This window comes from Oncorhynchus mykiss, chromosome 13, assembly GCF_057628025.1.
Source record: "Oncorhynchus mykiss isolate SJ-2025 chromosome 13, ASM5762802v1, whole genome shotgun sequence".
Lineage (NCBI taxonomy): Eukaryota > Metazoa > Chordata > Actinopteri > Salmoniformes > Salmonidae > Oncorhynchus > Oncorhynchus mykiss.
The window spans coordinates 49,253,223-49,272,662 of NC_143034.1; the positions used below are offsets into that span (position 1 = coordinate 49,253,223).

General features: G+C 42.4%; 1 protein-coding gene across 1 annotated transcript in view; it reads left to right on the forward strand.

The window, feature by feature from the left end:
* LOC110485171 (myoferlin) overlaps positions 1–5,075 on the forward strand; it is a 52,752-nt gene extending 47,677 nt beyond the window's left edge. The window contains exons 49-54 of the mRNA XM_036941044.2: positions 385–526; positions 865–964; positions 1,253–1,446; positions 2,534–2,643; positions 2,843–2,990; positions 3,320–5,075. Of these exons, the coding sequence (XP_036796939.2) occupies positions 385–526; positions 865–964; positions 1,253–1,446; positions 2,534–2,643; positions 2,843–2,990; positions 3,320–3,358 (733 nt within the window). The 3' untranslated portion in view covers positions 3,359–5,075. The remainder of the gene's footprint in view (positions 1–384; positions 527–864; positions 965–1,252; positions 1,447–2,533; positions 2,644–2,842; positions 2,991–3,319) is intronic.
* The last annotated feature ends 14,365 nt before the right edge of the window (positions 5,076–19,440 follow it).

Sequence of the window (19,440 nt, forward strand, 5' to 3'; positions counted from 1 at the left end):
GCATGAGAGTGTACCCCACTGCCGACTCGATTGGTGGCATACAGTAAACAGGGAATTGATAGAGAAATAATGATGTGTGGTTGATCGAGTTAATAGGCGCTAGAGCAGTGGTGTCAAACTAATTTTGCCCTGGAGGCCACATATGAGGTCTGAAGGGACGCACTGAATATTTGTTGTAATTCCTTGCCTTCAAAATTAGCAAAAAATAGTGCTCTATCCATTGTTTGGGAATTGTTGATGCTCCCTGACTGTCTAGCTTTCATTTGGGTGATTATTAGCGGGCTGGAAACAGTCAAGAAACTGTATGAATGTAGGCCCATTATCATTACTACACTGTTTCAATTTGGTTTTAGTCATTTTAAAGTATATTTATTTTATTTACAGATGGATGCCTGGTATGGAACAGGACAAGCAGAAGACAGACGTCCATTACAGATCCCTGGATGGTGACGGCAACTTCAATTGGCGATTCGTCTTTGGCTTTGACTACCTGCCTGCAGAGCAACTGTGTCTCGTTTCCAGGAAAGTGCGTTTGAAGAAGATTTATTGTATTATTTATTGCCTTTATTTGACTATAATAATGATATACCCCATTTAGCAGACGCTTTTATCCAAAGCGATTTAGTCATGTGTGTTGTGCATGCATTTTTTGTATGGGTGGTACCAGGAATCAAACCCACTATTCTGGTGTTGCAAGCGCCATGCCCTACCAACTGAGCTAACACATTCTCTTTTACAGTTACGGCCTAAAGTGAAGCATTTTGACAAATTAAGGAGAAGTCTGACCGTAAAAAATAGTTTCAGAAACGTATGTTGGGTAGATGGTGAGCTCCAGACTTACATCCAAATGTGTTTGTTTGTAAGGAGCATTTTTGGAATCTGGACCAAACCGAGTTTCGGACCCCCCCAAAGTTGATCGTCCAGATTTGGGACAATGACAAATTCTCACTGGATGACTACCTGGGTAAGATACATTTATTTCCTCTGATCTAAACTAACTGATACAAAGTGTTTCTTTTTTTCTCATCACTGGATGTCTCCAAAAATCTGACTGACTGGTTAACTCATTGAATTCATGTATGTTTATTGTCCATCAAAACAATAACAAGAAACATCCATCAGCAGCTGAAAACCAATCTTATTTCAACCCAGGTCTGCAGTACATAACATATAATGGTGAATAGGAAATGTGGGAAGGAAACAGTGAAATAAAGGGATTGCTAATGCAGTTTGTGTTGTATTTGGGACACAGGCACAGTTGAGCTGGATCTGCTTCATCTGATCCCCCCTGCCAAGACCCCTGAGAAATGCAGTCTGAAAATGTTACCAGGGGTTACAGGCTCCACACCTTCCAAACAACCACCGCCCAACTCTCTGTTCTCCCAGAAGTCTGTGCGGGGCTGGTGGCCCTGTATGATCGAGCAGGACGGGAAGCACATCCTGGGTGTAAGTCCCGTTGTAGCGAAACAGAGAGAAAAAATGGCAAATTCTAAGTAAATTCTCCCATTTTGCCATGTACAAATTTTCCATTACTTATGCCATGTTCATACGATACCTGGATGAGAGCGACTAACAAAATTGTAATTTAGCAGACGTTTTTTAACCAGAGCGACTTACAGGAGCTCAGCTCAAGGGCATGTCAGATTTTTCGCCTAGTCAGCTCTGGTATTTGAAACAGCGACCTTTCGGATACTGGCCCCTCTCTTAACCGCTAGATTACCTTTGTGCCCCCAAAATCAATGGAGGAACACAAAAATGCACCTTCTGTTTTCTACTATTTTAATTCTCAACGTAAGTTGAGACCCTGACACCGACCTAGCGTCCACTTATGTTGATTATCGGTGGGCAACACACACACATGGACAGAACGCACACACACACACCAACCTTTCCCTTTGGGAATTGACTGTAACTGTGGTATGTGGTTGTCATATCTAGCTACCTTAAGATGAATGAAAGCCTCTCTGGATAAATCAAATAAATTTATATAGCCCTTCTTACATCAGCTTATATCTCAAAGTGCTGTACAGAAACCCAGCCTAAAATCCCAAACAGCAAGCAATGCAGGTGTAGAAGCACGGTGACTAGGAAAAACTCCCTAGAAAGGCCAAAACCTAGGAAGAAACCTAGAGAGGAACCAGGCTATGAGGGGTGGCCAGTCCTCTTCTGGCTGTGCCGGGTGGAGATTATAACAGAACATGGCCAAGATGTTCAAATGTTCATAAATGACCAGCATGTTCAAATAATAATAAACACGACTAAGATGTGAAATAAAATAAGTTAATACAGATTTCCTCTAAATAAATTCTTATAGTGGATCATGTGTCATTGTGGATGAATGTATAACCAGAAATGCCTGCTCATAGGTGACAGTATTTAGTCACTTTGATCCTTTGCACAGTATTGATAAACATAATTACGTGAAATGGATATCTGAAGTCACAAGCTTTAGGGCTAAATATGTTTATAGATCACAGAGAAGATGGATGAGAAAGTCTGTGGAGTGTTTATGACTGTCTCTGTGTTCCCATAGGGGAAAGTGGAGATGACCCTGGAAATAGTAGAAGAGAGGGAGGTAGAAGAGAGGCCTGCTGGGAAGGGCCGGGACGAACCCAACATGAACCCCAAACTGGACTTTCCCAAGTAAGACATCATCCACAAGTCACTTTTCAACCACCTATGACAATAACATTGTAGCTTCTACATTGTAAGTAGAATGTTTTAACATACAAACTACATAGCGCTATAACATTCAGTAACAACACGGCACTCAATAAGAGTCTACATTTCAAACTGGGCTTGCCTAGGCCTACAGTTCTTTGTTGTTTCTCTCTCCATACAGTCGCCCAGACACTTCCTTCTTCTGGTTCACCAGTCCATGCAAGACCATGAGGTTCATCATATGGCGCAGATTCAAATGGATCTTCATTGGTTTGATAGTCCTCCTGCTTGTGCTCTTGTTCCTTGGGATCCTGCTGTACTCCCTACCAGTAAGATATATGTCCTTGTAATCTATAATACGAATATGTCTATGCCACTTAGAAGACACTTTGATTCATAGCAACTATAGTGAGTAGATAGTGCATACATTTGTTGTGTTTGTATGTGATTCACTCATATAGTGTAAACAGGCAACATGCATCATTTCTTTGATATGCTGAATTGCAACATAATACGGTAAAATTAAGCATAACTGCATTTATTTGATTCCACTCCACAAATGCATCCTGCATATGAATATAACAGAGGATTTAACCTTACTTGAAATAAAAGTAAAAGATGTGTTTTATTAATTCAATCTTTTCTCTTGCCTCTCCAGAACTACATCTCAATGAAAATTGTGAAGCCTTTCTCTTAGGAGTTACTCTACGGGGCAGCTGAGTACTATGCCCGTCTTCGTCCAAGGGATAAGGCGACAGAAGTCTTGACACTCAGACCCTCACAAACTCTATGCAATGTATTCCTATCATCGTTGTCTTCAGAGTTGCATGCATTATTTACATTTTTACACTTTATCAATCAAGGCTACACTTCACTTGCATTAAATACTGTAGCTACACAGCCCTTTTAATTGTACTGTACTTGTACAGTTCTTACCTGTCTGTATTTCCCTGAAATACCGAAAGCGAAAGGAAAGGGAAAGGGGATACCTAGTTAGTCGCAAAACTGAATGCATTCAACCGATTATGTGTCTTCTGCATTTAATCAAATGCTATTTTGTATGCATGCTTTACTTAACCTAATATAGAGATGTTGTCATCACTGACAGAACAAACTACTAACAACAAACACTGTTGTTGTGGCTTCAAACAATGTCCCAACATTCTAATAAGCCACTTCCTTAGACACCATACAGAGAATGTCCCAAGAAGGTGTCCAAGAAAGGGCATGAGATAATGTCTTGGTTGCAACAAAAATCCCATTTAATTTACTCACAGATTGTCTAGGTATGTCATACAGTCCGGGTAAGTCCAGGTATGTCACACATAATAAATTAAGCATGGTTTACATGTAAGCATAGACAGTTTTACTATAAATATTAATTGGGATCTAACTCAAAAAGGTACACAAAATTAACAAGGTAAAATAGATGATTGTTTTGAAATCAAAGGGTAAATCCAAAGGTATTAATGAAACAGCTGAAACAGTATTAACCACTCTAGTTTTTGGAAGGCATTTTTCTAGCGGGCTTCTATCCCGTTCTAAATTTGGTTCCACCATAGAGGTATAAAGAAGGCTCATCATTGTATCTGTGCTATAATAGCTTCTGAGACAGGATGGGCAGTGCAATTGAGGGGTATCTCCATTTTAAAGTAACTGTCCAGTGATAATCTCACTTTTAAAATTGTAATGTTCTGATAACTCATACCCAAATAATGTTGTTGGCTCATCCTATACTCTTTTTGTGGCCAAAGCAGAAATGGGAGAAAAAACACTTAAAAATCCCAACCTCAAACAGAAAAAAATGCTTGCTATTTTCTCATAGAGGGTGATGACATCCTCCTGAGGAGGATGAGCTGGCCAATCAGCGTTCTACTCGCATTAATATTGGACAGTTACTTTTAAAGTAGTCCATTTCTTCTTATTCTACTTTTATGAGTCAGTAAACAAACTAAAAAGGTGCATACTGCCACCTGGAGTGTGTTGTCTGAACAGGTATAAAGCCAAGGTTGGTGATTTACTGCCACCTGCAGTTCTGGAATGTTTCCTCAGGAGTAATAATTCCTTGGCTGATCCCTCCTGATTACCTGGATGGAATTATGTGATCCTTCCTTAATTTAACCCATAGGAAGTCCCAAACAGTTGACTACTTTAAAATGGCGAAAGCCCTCAATGGTAATGTTCATGCTGAAACAGGTTCTATCCATCCAGAGTCCTCTTTCTACCTCTATGGGTTCCACTGACACATCTTCGTTTTAACCATTATATTTCCATATAAACAGTTTCCATACTATGAATAATAACTTTAACATATTTTCTTTTCACATACAAAATGGCTCTAACAACTGTTGTGTTCATATTTCATTCATATCAATAGGCTTTTCTATGTTTTAATAAAGAACAATGATTATGTACAACAGTGGCGGTTGCGGATTTACTGTAAATGTTTCTCTCCACACTGATCCTGAAGGCAGCGTTTTAGATCACTTACTGACACCTGGCTGGTGTAGCGGTAGTTCCACAGCCCTGCTGCACACATGGCTAAAAGTGTCCATATAGGTTTGAATCTGGCCTACTGCCCTTTGTCACAACCATAGATTGTGTTTTGTATACTGTGTCAGTACTCAATCAGTAGACAATTCCAACAATTTATCGATTGGCTGAATGATCTATTGGCTGACTTTCAGCAAATGCAAGTCAGGCAAAGCACATTAAGTTGTATAATTTGTATTGGTGATTCTACAGAAGAGGTTTAAATTGCTGTCCCCTATCAAAGTACTATTTTTTTTTAAAACAAGTCTTCGAACATTTATTTATTTACTTTGAAATGTATTTATATCATAATATATTCTAATTAATTCCAAGGCAATTACAAACATTGTTAAATTAATATAGTACAAAGTACAGTGCCTTGCGAAAGTATTCGGCCCCCTTGAACTTTGCGACCTTTTGCCACATTTCAGGCTTCAAACATAAAGATATAAAACTGTTTTTTTTTGTGAAGAATCAACAACAAGTGGGACACAATCATGAAGTGGAACGACATTTATTGGATATTTCAAACTTTTTTAACAAATCAAAAACTGAAAAATTGGGCGTGCAAAATTATTCAGCCCCCTTAAGTTAATACTTTGTAGCGCCACCTTTTGCTGCGATTACAGCTGTAAGTCGCTTGGGGTATGTCTCAATCAGTTTTGCACATCGAGAGACTGAATTTTTTTCCCATTCCTCCTTGCAAAACAGCTCGAGCTCAATGAGGTTGGATGGAGAGCATTTGTGAACAGCAGTTTTCAGTTCTTTCCACAGATTCTCGATTGGATTCAGGTCTGGACTTTGACTTGGCCATTCTAACACCTGGATATGTTTATTTTTGAACCATTCCATTGTAGATTTTGCTTTATGTTTTGGATCATTGTCTTGTTGGAAGACAAATCTCCGTCCCAGTCTCAGGTCTTTTGCAGACTCCATCAGGTTTTCTTCCAGAATGGTCCTGTATTTGGCTCCATCCATCTTCCCATCAATTTTAACCATCTTCCCTGTCCCTGCTGAAGAAAAGCAGGCCCAAACCATGATGCTGCCACCACCATGTTTGACAGTGGGGATGGTGTGTTCAGCTGTGTTACTCTGGACCCTGATCTCTCTTTTGAAGAACATATCAAGACCATTTCAAGGACAGCTTTTTTCCATCTACGTAACATTGCAAAAATCAGAAACTTTCTGTCCAAAAATGATGCAGAAAAATTAATCCATGCTTTTGTCACTTCCAGGTTAGACTACTGCAATGCTCTACTTTCCAGCTACCCGGATAAAGCACTAAATAAACTTCAGTTAGTGCTAAATACGGCTGCTAGAATCCTGACTAGAACCAAAAAATTTGATCATATTACTCCAGTGCTAGCCTCTCTACACTGGCTTCCTGTCAAAGCAAGGGCTGATTTCAAGGTTTTACTGCTAACCTACAAAGCATTACATGGGCTTGCTCCTACCTATCTCTCTGATTTGGTCCTGCCGTACATACCTACACGTACGCTACGGTCACAAGACGCAGGCCTCCTAATTGTCCCTAGAATTTTTAAGCAAACAGCTGGAGGCAGGGCTTTCTCCTATAGAGCTCCATTGTTAAGGAACGGTCTGCCTACCCATGTCAGAGACGCAAACTCGGTCTCAACCTTTAAGTCTCTACTGAAGACTCATCTCTTCAGTGGGTCATATGATTGAGTGTAGTCTGGCCCAGGAGTGGGAGGGTGAACGGAAAGGCTCTGGAGCAACGAACCACCCTTGCTGTCTCTGCCTGGCCGGTTCCCCTCTTTCCACTGGGATTCTCTGCCTCTAACCCTATTACAAGGGCTGAGTCACTGGCTTTACTGGGGCTCTCTCATGCCGTCCCTGGAGGGAGTGCGTCACCTGAGTGGGTTGAGTCACTGATGTGGTCATCCTGTCTGGGTTGGCGCCCCCCCCCCCCCCCCCCCCTTGGGTTGTGCCTTGGCGGAGGTCTTTGTGGGCTATACTCAGCCTTGTCTCAGGATGGTAAGTTGGTGGTTGAAGATATCCCTCTAGTGGTGTGGGGGCTGTGCTTTGGCAAAGTGGGTGGGGTTATATCCTTCCTGTTTGGCCCTGTCCAGGGGTGTCCTCGGAGTGGGCCACAGTGTCTCCTGACCCCTCCTGTCTCAGCCTCCAGTATTTATGCTGCAGTAGTTTATGTGTCGGGGGGCTAGGGTCAGTTTGTTATATCTGGAGTACTTCTCCTGTCCTATTCGGTGTCCTGTGTGAATCTAAGTGTGCGTTCTCTAATTCTCTCCTTCTCTCTTTCTCTTTCTCGGAGGACCTGAGCCCTAGGACCATGCCCCAGGACTACCTGACATGATGACTCCTTGCTGTCCCCAGTCCACCTGGCTGTGCTGCTGCTCCAGTTTCAACTGTTCTGCCTTATTATTATTCGACCATGCTGGTCATTTATGAACATTTGAACATCTTGGCCATGTTCTGTTATAATCTCCACCCGGCACAGCCAGAAGAGGACTGGCCATCCCACATATGCTCTCTCTAATTCTCTCTTTCTTTCTCTCTCTCGGAGGACCTGAGCCCTAGGACCAAGCCCCAGGAATACCTGACATGATCACTCCTTGCTGTCCCCATTCCACCTGACTGTGCTGCTGCTCCAGTTTCAACTATTCTGCCTTATTATTATTCGACCATGCTGGTCATTTATGAACATTTGAACATCTTGACCATGTTTTGTTATAATCTCCACCTGGCACAGCCAGAAGAGGACTGGCCACCCCACATAGCCTGGTTCCTCTCTAGGTTTCTTCCTAGGTTTTGGCCTTTCTAGGGAGTTTTTCCTAGCCACCATGCTTCTACACCTGCATTGCTTGCTGTTTGGGGTTTTAGGCTGGGTTTCTGTACAGCACTTTGAGATATCAGCTGATGTACGAAGGGCTATATAAATACATTTGATTTGATTTGATTTGTTGCTTTTACGCCAAACATAACGTTTTGCATTGTTGCCAAAAAGTTCAATTTTGGTTTCATCTGACCAGAGCACCTTCTTCCACATGTTTGGTGTGTCTCCCAGGTGGCTTGTGGCAAACTTTAAACAACACTTTTTATGGATATCTTTAAGAAATGGCTTTTTTCTTGCCACTCTTCCATAAAGGCCAGATTTGTGCAATATACAACTGATTGTTGTCCTATGGACAGAGTCTCCCACCTCAGCTGTAGATCTCTGCAGTTCATCCAGAGTGATCATGGGCCTCTTGGCTGCATCTCTGATCAGTCTTCTCCTTGTATGAGCTGAAAGTTTAGAGGGACGGCCAGGTCTTGGTAGATTTGCAGTGGTCTGATACTCCTTCCATTTTAATATTATCGCTTGCACAGTGCTCCTTGGGATGTTAAAAGCTTGGGAAATCTTTTTGTATCCAAATCCGGCTTTAAACTTCTTCACAACAGTATCTCGGACCTGCCTGGTGTGTTCCTTGTTCTTCATGATGCTCTCTGCGCTTTTAATGGACCTCTGAGACTATCACAGTGCAGGTGCATTTATACGGAGACTTGATTACACACAGGTGGATTGTATTTATCATCATTAGTCATTTAGGTCAACATTGGATCATTCAGAGATCCTCACTGAACTTCTGGAGAGAGTTTGCTGCACTGAAAGTAAAGGGGCTGAATAATTTTGCACGCCCAATTTTTCAGTTTTTGATTTGTTAAAAAAGTTTGAAATATCCAATAAATGTCGTTCCACTTCATGATTGTGTCCCACTTGTTGTTGATTCTTCACAAAAAAATACAGTTTTATATCTTTATGTTTGAAGCCTGAAATGTGGCAAAAGGTCGCAAAGTTCAAGGGGGCCGAATACTTTCGCAAGGCACTGTAATTGTTTAAATACCCATTCCTATTGAGAGGTGGCTGCCCCACACCCTGACTCCTAAAATTCATGTTTGAAAATAAAGCAATTAAAGATTTTTGTAACACTTTTATCAAATCTTGAGTTAGTTAGTATTATTACATTGAAAGATACTGATCTAATTTGTACACTCTTAGAAAAAAGGGTTCCAAAGGGGTTATTTGCAGAGGGACAGGGTTGTACCAAGAACCATTTACATCTGAAGAACCCTTTTTGGAAGAACATTTTTCATCCTAAGAACCGCTTTTCGAAAGAAAGGGTTCTTTAATTATTTTTTGGGTAGGAAAGAAGGATTCTTTGGAAGGCAAGAGGGTTCTACTGTACATAGAACCCTTCTGAACTGAATAAGCTTTTCAATAGTGCCTAAGCATTAGTGTTTACTTAAACTTTAACATCACGAGTTTGAGTTATCTGATAGAGGTGGGAATGTTTTAAACTGTACCTACAGTATACTCCCAGTTGGTATTAGATAGAATGTCGCGGCCCCACCCGCTATGGGGGAAAATGACCCGTGGTTACCCCATTGTCTCACCTCAAAAACACAACCTTTTTTGCTACCGACCAGAACATTCTTGGACACCGAGTTCTCACATTTTCCCACTCTCCCACACTGAATAGCCTGAAGCCACAGCGCTCTTCTTGCAGGATCGATTTCCCTACATGGGAGCATTGTGAACTGTTTGTCGTGATTTTTGACATAGATACATGTACAACAACACAGCATCTTTTCGGCATGTTTTGTTATTTCTGTATAACAAAAAATTGATGATGAAGTTGGCTCTTTTACAATGGGGGTCAATGGGAATTTGTGGGTGTGGTCGGGGGGAATTACTTCTTATGGCGTGAATATCGACCATCGAGTATATGGGAATATTTGTACATGTATATGGTATTCCTCATGTGTCTGTTATTCCTTTATGTTAGGTAGTTTTTAAACCAATTACATGCAGCCTGATCCAGGCCTATGATCTGGTCTAAAGCCAGGTTGATGAACATGTACACTACATTTCTTAGATAAGAAAGTTCTTAGTTGAGAGTTAGGCAGGTAACTCCAAGAGTTACCGGTCTAACAGAACACAGAGCGTGTTCTTTAATAGTAGCCTCTCCAACAAAATCCAGGTAGAATCAGGCATTCCCCAGGGCAGCTGTGTAGGCCCCTTAATCTTTACTAATGACCTGCCACTGGCTGAGTAAAGCCTGTGTCTTTATGTATGCAGATGACTCAACACTATGCACGTCAGCAAGTTAAATCACTGCAACACTTAAAGAGCTGCAGTCAGTTTCAGAATGGGTGGCAAGTAATAAGCTGGTCCTAAATATTTCAAAAACTAAAAGCATTGTATTTGGGACAAATCATTCACTATACCCTAAACCTCAACTAAGTCTTGCAATGAATAATGTGGAAATTGAGCAAGTTGAGGAGACTAAACTGCTTGGAGTAACCCTTGATTGTAAACTTATGGTCAAAACATATTGATGCAACAGTAGCTAAGATGGGGAGAGGTCTGTCCATAATAAAGCACTGCTCTGCCTTCTTAACAACAATATCAACAAGGCAGGTCCTACAGGCCCTAGTTTTGTCGCACCTGGACTACTGCCCAGTCGTGTGATCAGGTGCCACAAAGAGGGACTTGGGATAACTACAACTGTCCCAGAACAGGGCAGAACGGCTGGTCCTTAAATGTACACGTAGAGCTAACATTAATAATATGCATGTCAATCTGTCATGGCTCAAAGTAGAGGAGAGATTGGCTTCATCACTACTTGTTTTTTTTACTCAAGCAGTAAAATCAGATTTAAAAAACAGTGAGGACTGAAGAGTCACACACAGGTACAAACACACATAACATACACACACGTACACCTGGATTGTGTGTTGTAGTAGAGTAGTAGCCAGAAGGCACACACTTAATGTATTGTGAAATCTTTTGTAAAATGTATTTTAATGATTAGAAATTGTATTATATTGTATATTACTGCCATAATAAATACAAATGATTCTAATACTTTTGCTAGGTAAGAAAGTATAGAAATAGGGCAATCATTATTTAGGGCACAAAGGTCACCACCTTTGTGGAAAGGGAGCACAGCCTTCTAAACCCTTGTGATAGTACCAGATATGATCGTCAAATAAAAAATCTGGGTTAATGATTCAGAAATCAATGGGGCGGAGAGCTGCAATAAAACCAGAGTCTGGTCTAGCAGTAATGCAGCCAACTCATCCCCCTTGCTAATGTCCTGGAGTCTGGTCTAGCAGTAATGCAGCCAACTCATCCCCCTTGCTAATGTCCTGGAGTCTGGTCTAGCAGTAATGCAGCCAACTCCAGACTACTCATCCCCCTTGCTAATGTCCTGGAGTCTGGTCTAGCAGTAATACAGCCAACTCATCCCCCTTGCTAATGTCCTGGAGTCTGGTCTGGCAGTAATGCAGCCAACTCATCCCCCTTGCTAATGTCCTGGAGTCTGGTCTAGCAGTAATACAGCCAACTCATCCCCCTTGCTAATGTCCTGGAGTCTGGTCTGGCAGTAATGCAGCCAACTCATCCCCCTTGCTAATGTCCTAAGCATATCAACCCCCCCCCCCCCCTCCCCCCACCATGGATGTTTTAACTTCAGTATTAAGCAAGGCCTTCAGCACATCACAGGTACAGTAGTAACTTGTTGAAATTAAAACACAGATTCACTAGTAGTTGACAGGTTATCATTCATGGCATAAAAAGCCAGCAGCAGGCCGTGCGACACAGTCCCCCTCAAAAAGTAACCATATTTGGTTAGTAGAGACCCTACTAAGTAATTTTCACCCCACTTTATTTGAGTAAAGTTGTTTCTCTACAACCAAATACTGTATGAATACCATATAGTATTGCATTTGGAGATATGTTGCCAGAATAAAAAGCCAGCAGTAAACATTTGGTTAGTAGAGACCCTACTGAGTATTTTCCACCCCAGTTTTCCATATACGATGTATTGCATTTGGGGCTATGGAGGGGAGAGGGAAAGGCCAACAGCAGGCGTGCAACTCAGTTGCCCTCAAAAACTAAGGGAATGCAGGCGACAAGTTTAGATCTGCAAATTATGCCAATTCAAACGCATTGGGCTTATTCAGGACACATTTTGGCGACAGTGAGCCCTCTCGCCTTGCCTCTTCCTCTCTGCTGAAACTAGTGAACGGAACAGCGCTGCTCTGTCTTACTATATGTAGCCCATGTATCTGATGCTGTCTGCCCAGAAACAGTATGACATGCCATTCTCCTTCTGTCCAGACAGCATCAGATACATGGTCTACACAGACGGAGATAGAGGGGGGCTGTTTCGCTCACTCGGATGCTTTATCTGAGATCATAAATCCGGCCCTAGCTATTCGGTGGCACAAGTGGGGACACACCAGGATGAGGAGTAAGTTTCACACATCCCCATGTGCAACGTTCATCCCTGAAATTTTCCCAACAGCGACCCCCAGGCAATAGCAGAACGAAGTCACTAAGCACCACTGTAAAGGACATCACGCTGCTTGCTTAGCAAGTACCACTTCCTCTTGATTCCAGTTATGGGTAGCTGTAGCCCAATATGGCGACCGGAGTATTGGCGAGGGGGTGTGTCAGAAGGAGTGGGTTTGTGCAGATTTGTTGCCACTCAAGAACGTTTTGCTTCGAGTCGATAAGCTGGCGAGCGACCAGTGCACCGGTGTTGATACACGCTTGTGTCGCCGGCAGTAGCTAATGTGCCCATTTTTTTTCCTCACATGATTTTACTTCAAGTAGGATAGCAGCCTACACAAGAAATAATTAATATTGATAACCATCTAGTTGTCACCTTGATACCTAACCTACATGCAGTCTACTACTCAATGGGGAGGGTATAAACAGCAACAGCAGGACACACTGCTCTTCACTCTCTCCTGACAAGCACTCCTGTCTGACAACGGCGTGGGCAACGGCGTAGGATATCATGGCGACAGTCACAGAAGCACAAGCATGCAGTAACAATACAGTCATCATACCAGTCATACACCCTCCTCAGAGCATTATGTGTTATTCTGTACGTAAATCCTAGACACTCCATTTAGTATGTTATGTTACGTGTGCAATGGTTACATTAGACAGATGGCTACTTAAGGCAAAAACAAAAGTAGGGTGGGTGGTCGGATTTACATACAGAATAAAACGAAATGCTCTGAGACCAGGTTGAGGAGAGCTACCCTCATGTAGGTTTTCACTGCAACCCAGGGATGTAGTGTTGCAGCAGTGCTGCCATAGCGTGATGCTGCTCCCTCACTTTTTTTATTTGAGAATACGCAGAGCTGCATGGTAAAATAATTTCTGGAAAATAAATTTGAAATAAATTATATTTAGGCCTAACTACCACGAAAATTCCATGAAAACGATAGAATGACAAACCAAATAAATATGTAGGCAATAACAGCCTATGAGTATGTAGCCTAAATGGTGGTTTCTTCCCTGAATGCTTTCTCTATGGCGGTGACACGAATGATGAACTGTAGGCGTGTGTGCAGAGACCAGTCGGTCAGAGGCTTGACCACTTTCAGTGGCCCAAATCCGACATAACATGAACAGTCACAGACAGAAAACTGCTAAAACAGACTTGTACAACACACGTTGTACAACTCGCCCTACTGTCCAAGTGCTTAGTTTACAGAAACGTACCACCTCTATTGCATATGCTGACAAACAGCCTGGTCTCAGTGCATTTCGATTATTCTGTGTGGAAATCCGTGACACTGCATTTAGTATGACATATTACTTTTGGTATGGTTACATAAGACAGATGATTGCTTAAGGCTAAAGTAGGGTGTTGGTCGGAGTAGATGGGTGGGTGTATAGCGCGAAAGTCTAGCAACCCAAAGATTGCAAGTTTGAATCTCATCGCGGTCAAATTAAGTATTTTAGCAACTTTTTAACTATATACAACTTTTTAGCTCACTTAGCAACTACTTAGCATGTTAGCTAACCCTAACCCCAACCCCAACCATTTAACCTAACTCCTAAACTTAACCCTCACCCTGAAACCTATCCTAGCTAAAGTGAGCCACCAAGCTAGAATTTGTAACAGATCATGCGTTTTGAAAATTGATAACATATTATACGTTTTGCAAATTTGTAACATATTGTACATTTTGCAAATTCGTAACATATAATACGAATGTTAATTCATAACATATCATACAAAATGGGGGATTTACATCCACAACTTAACGCATACTATACTAAATGTATATATTTCTTTAACGAGTCGGACACGAAGGATTTACTTCAGACTCCCGACAAGGCCCAAATTCCCATAATTCGCATGAAGAAGAGACAGAGATATCGGGGACGTAGGTCGGGGAGCCTATACCATCAGTCCTATTAGCGAATGCGCAATCATTGGATAATACAAATAGATGAGCTCCGATCAAGACTATCCTACCATAAAACATAAAAAACTGTAATATCATATGTTTCACCGAGTTGTGGCTGAATGACGACATGGATAACATACAGCTGGCTGGGTTTTTGGTCCATCAGCAAGATAGAACAGCTACCTCCAGTAAGACAGGGAGTGACGGTCTGTGTCTATTTGTAAATAACAGCTGGTGCACGAAATCTAATATTAAGGAAGTCTCAAGGTTTTGTTCGGCTGAGGTAGAGTGTCTCATGATAAGCTGTAGACCACACTATTTACGTAGCTGTCTATTTACCACCACAACCCAATGCTGGCACTAAGACGGCATTGAACGAGCTATACAGCTCGAGCTGTACAAGCAAACAAGAAAAGGCTCATCCAGAGGCAGCGCTCCTAGTGGCCGGGGACTTCAATGCAAGGAAACTTAAATCAGGTTTTACATCATTTCTACCAGCATGTTACATGTGCAACCAGAGTAAAGAATCTCTAGACCACCTTTAGAGACTAGTACAAAGCTCTCCCTCGCCCTCCATTTGGCAAATCTGACCATAAATCTATCCTCCTGATTCATGCTTACAAGCACAAACTAAAGGAGGAAGTTCCAGTTACTCGCTCAATAAGGAAGTGGTCAGATGAAGCAGATGCTAAGCTACAGGACTGTTTTGCTAGGACAGACTGGAATATGTTCCGGGATTCTTCCGATGGCATTGAGGAATACAGCACATCAGTCGCTGGCTACATCAATAAGTTTATTGATGAAGTCATCTCAACAGTGACCGTCCGTACATACCCCAACCAGAAGCCATGGATTACAGGCAACATCCGCACTGAGCTAAAGGGTAGAGCGGGACTCTAACCCAGACGCTTAATAGAAATCCCGCTATACCCTTTGACAAACCATCAAACAGGCAAAGCATCAATACAGAACTAAGACTGAACTCTACTACACCGGCTCCGACGCTCGTCGGATGTGGCAGGGCTTGCAAACTATTACGGACTACAAAGGGAAGCACAGCCGTGAGCTGCCCTGTGACATGAGCCTACCAGACGAGCTACATAACTTCTATGCTTGCTTCGAGGCAAGCAACACTGAAGCACGCATGAGAGCATCAGATGTTCTGGACGACTGCGTGATCACGCTCTCTGTAGGCGATATGAGTAAGACCTTTAAACAGGTCAACAGACCTTTGTACTCCGAGCATGCGCTGACCAACTGACAAGTGTCTTCACTGACATTTTCATCCTGTGCCTGACCGAGTCTGTAACACCAACATGTTTCAAGCAGACCACCATAGTCCCTGTGCCCATAGACCCTGTGCCCTAGGCTGGTAAGGGCTCACATCAACACCATTGTCCCAGAAAACCTAGACCCACTCCAATTTGCATACTGCCCAAAAAGATCCACAGATGATGCCATTTCTATTGCACTCCACATTGCCCTTTTCCACCTGGACAATAGGAACAGCTATGTGAGAATGCTATTCATTAACTACAGCTCAGCGTTCAACACCGTAGTACCCTCAAACCTTGTCACTAATCTAAGGGTCCTGGGACTAAAAACCTCCCTCTGCAACTGGATCCTGGACTACAGGCTGCCCCCAGGTGGTAAGGGTAGGTAACAACACATCTGCCACGCTGATCCTCAACACGGGGGCCCATCAGGGGTGCATGCTCAGTCCCCTCCTGTACTCCCTGTTCACCTATTACTGCATGGCCAAGCAAGACTCCAACACCATCATTAAGTTTGCAGACGACACAACAGTGGTAGGCCTGATCACCGACAACGATGAGACAACCTATAGGGAGGAGGTCAGAGACCTGGCAGTGTGGTGCCAGGATAACAACCTCTCCCTCAACGTGATCAAGACAAAGGAGATGATTGTGGACTACAGGAAAAGGAGGACAGAGCATGTCCCCATTCTCATCAATGGGACTGTAGTGGAGCAGGTTGAGAGCTTCAAGTTCCTTGGTGTCCAAATCACCAACAAACTATCATGGTCTAAACACAGTAAGACAGTCGTGAAGAGGGAAAGACAACATCTATTCCCCCTCAGGACACTGAAAAGAGCATCCTGACTGGCTGCATCACTGCCTGGTATGGCAACTGCTCAGCATCCGACCGCAAGGCACCACAGAGGGTAATGCATACGGCCCAGTACATCACTGGGGCCAAGCTTCCTGCCATCCAGGACCTCTATACCAGACGGTGTCAGTGGAAGGCCCTAAAAATTGGTAAGGACTCCAGCCACCCTGTCATAGACTGTTCTCTCTGCTACCGCACGTCAAGCAGTACCGGAGCGCCAAGTCTAGATCCAAAATGCTTCTTAACAGCTTCTATGCCCAAGCCATAAGACTCCTGAACAGCTAATCAAATGGCTACCCAGACTATTTGCATTGCCCCCCCTCTTTTACGCTGCTGCTACTCTCTGTTTATTATCTATGCATAGTCACTTTAACTCTACCTACATGTACATATAACCGGTGCCTACGCACATTGACTCTGTACCGGTACCCCCTGTATATAGCCTCGCTATTGTTATTTTACTGCTGCTTTTGAATGATTTGTTACTTTTTTTTCTTCCATTTTTTACTTATCTATTTTTTACTTAACACTTGTTTTTCTTAAAAGTACATTGTTGGTTAAAGGATTGGAAGTAAGCATTTCACTGTAATGTCTACACCTGTTGTAATTCAGCGCATTTGACAAATACAATTTGATTTGATTACTCGGCTCTCAGCTGCGCAACATGCAGTAAGTCATTGTTTTGCAGGCTAGGAGTGTCCGTATAGCCTCTCCCTGCTAACTATTTGCTTCATTTAAACAACATTGCTCCATAATGTTACAGTATTAGCTAAACCAGTTCAGTTTACTAGTAGTATGCAAATGTTTCTTGGCACCGAAAGAAAGGAAAATGTTGTGAGTCTGGTAAAATAATCTGTAGTATTGTGTAGGCTGTAGCAATATTTTTTAAGTTAGCTATGATTTGAAGTAAGTTTATCTAGCTGTCTTATTTTGTATTTGTTCAATGCCTCAATTGATTTCAGAAGTTATATTGGATATACCGTATGGCTGTACAGATTCCTGGTTCGAATCAACCCAAGATCATGAACCCTAAAGATGGGACAGAGTGCATGACAAGGTGGCCCAGAGGAATCTAGCTGTTCTGAATGAAGACCTCTCGTGAGGTAAGTACACACACACATACAGTGCCTTGCGAAAGTATTCGGCCCCCTTGAACTTTGCGACCTTTTGCCACATTTCAGGCTTCAATCATAAAGATATAAAACTGTATTTTTTTGTGAAGAATCAACAACAAGTGGGACACAATCATGAAGTGGAACGACATTTATTGGATATTTCAAACTTTTTTAACAAATCAAAAACTGAAAAATTGGGCGTGCAAAATTATTCAGCCCCTTTACTTTCAGTGCAGCAAACTCTCTCCAGAAGTTCAGTGAGGATCTCTGAATGATCCAATGTTGACCTAAATGACTAATGATGATAAATACAATCCACCTGTGTGTAATCAAGTCTCCGTATAAATGCACCTGCACTGTGATAGTCTCAGAGGTCCGTTAAAAGCGCAGAGAGCATCACGAAGAACAAGTAACACACCAGGCAGGTCCGAGATACTGTTGTGAAGAAGTTTAAAGCCGGATTTGGATACAAAAAGATTTCCCAAGCTTTAAACATCCCAAGGAGCACTGTGCAAGCGATAATATTGAAATGGAAGGAGTATCAGACCACTGCAAATCTACCAAGACCTGGCCGTCCCTCTAAACTTTCAGCTCATACAAGGAGAAGACTGATCAGAGATGCAGCCAAGAGGCCCATGATCACTCTGGATGAACTGCAGAGATCTACAGCTGAGGTGGGAGACTCTGTCCATAGGACAACAATCAGTTGTATATTGCACAAATCTGGCCTTTATGGAAGAGTGGCAAGAAGAAAGCCATTTCTTAAAGATATCCATAAAAAGTGTTGTTTAAAGTTTGCCACAAGCCACCTGGGAGACACACCAAACATGTGGAAGAAGGTGCTCTGGTCAGATGAAACCAAAATTGAACTTTTTGGCAACAATGCAAAACGTTATGTTTGGCGTAAAAGCAACACAGCTCACACCCTGAACACACCATCCCCACTGTCAAACATGGTGGTGGCAGCATCATGGTTTGGGCCTGCTTTTCTTCAGCAGGGACAGGGAAGATGGTTAAAATTGATGGGAAGATGGATGGAGCCAAATACAGGACCATTCTGGAAGAAAACCTGATGGAGTCTGCAAAAGACCTGAGACTGGGACGGAGATTTGTCTTCCAACAAGACAATGATCCAAAACATAAAGCAAAATCTACAATGGAATGGTTCAAAAATAAACATATCCAGGTGTTAGAATGGCCAAGTCAAAGTCCAGACCTGAATCCAATCGAGAATCTGTGGAAAGAACTGAAAACTGCTGTTCACAAATGCTCTCCATCCAACCTCACTGAGCTCGAGCTGTTTTGCAAGGAGGAATGGGAAAAAATGTCAGTCTCTCGATGTGCAAAACTGATAGAGACATACCCCAAGCGACTTACAGCTGTAATCGCAGCAAAAGGTGGCGCTACAAAGTATTAACTTAAGGGGGCTGAATAATTTTGCACGCCCAATTTTTCAGTTTTTGATTTGTTAAAAAAGTTTGAAATATCCAATAAATGTCGCTCCACTTCATGATTGTGTCCCACTTGTTGTTGATTCTTCACAAAAAAATACAGTTTTATATCTTTATGTTTGAAGCCTGAAATGTGGCAAAAGATCGCAAAGTTCAAGGGGGCCGAATACTTTCGCAAGGCACTGTACACACACGCGATACCAGCTTGATATGTCCCTTGTCACCTATGTTTTTACCCAGAGAGTAACAGCTCTGGTGCTCTCTGTCTCATTCTATTATTTCTTGCTCTATGCTTGACCTAGGGTTTGAGAAGAGCT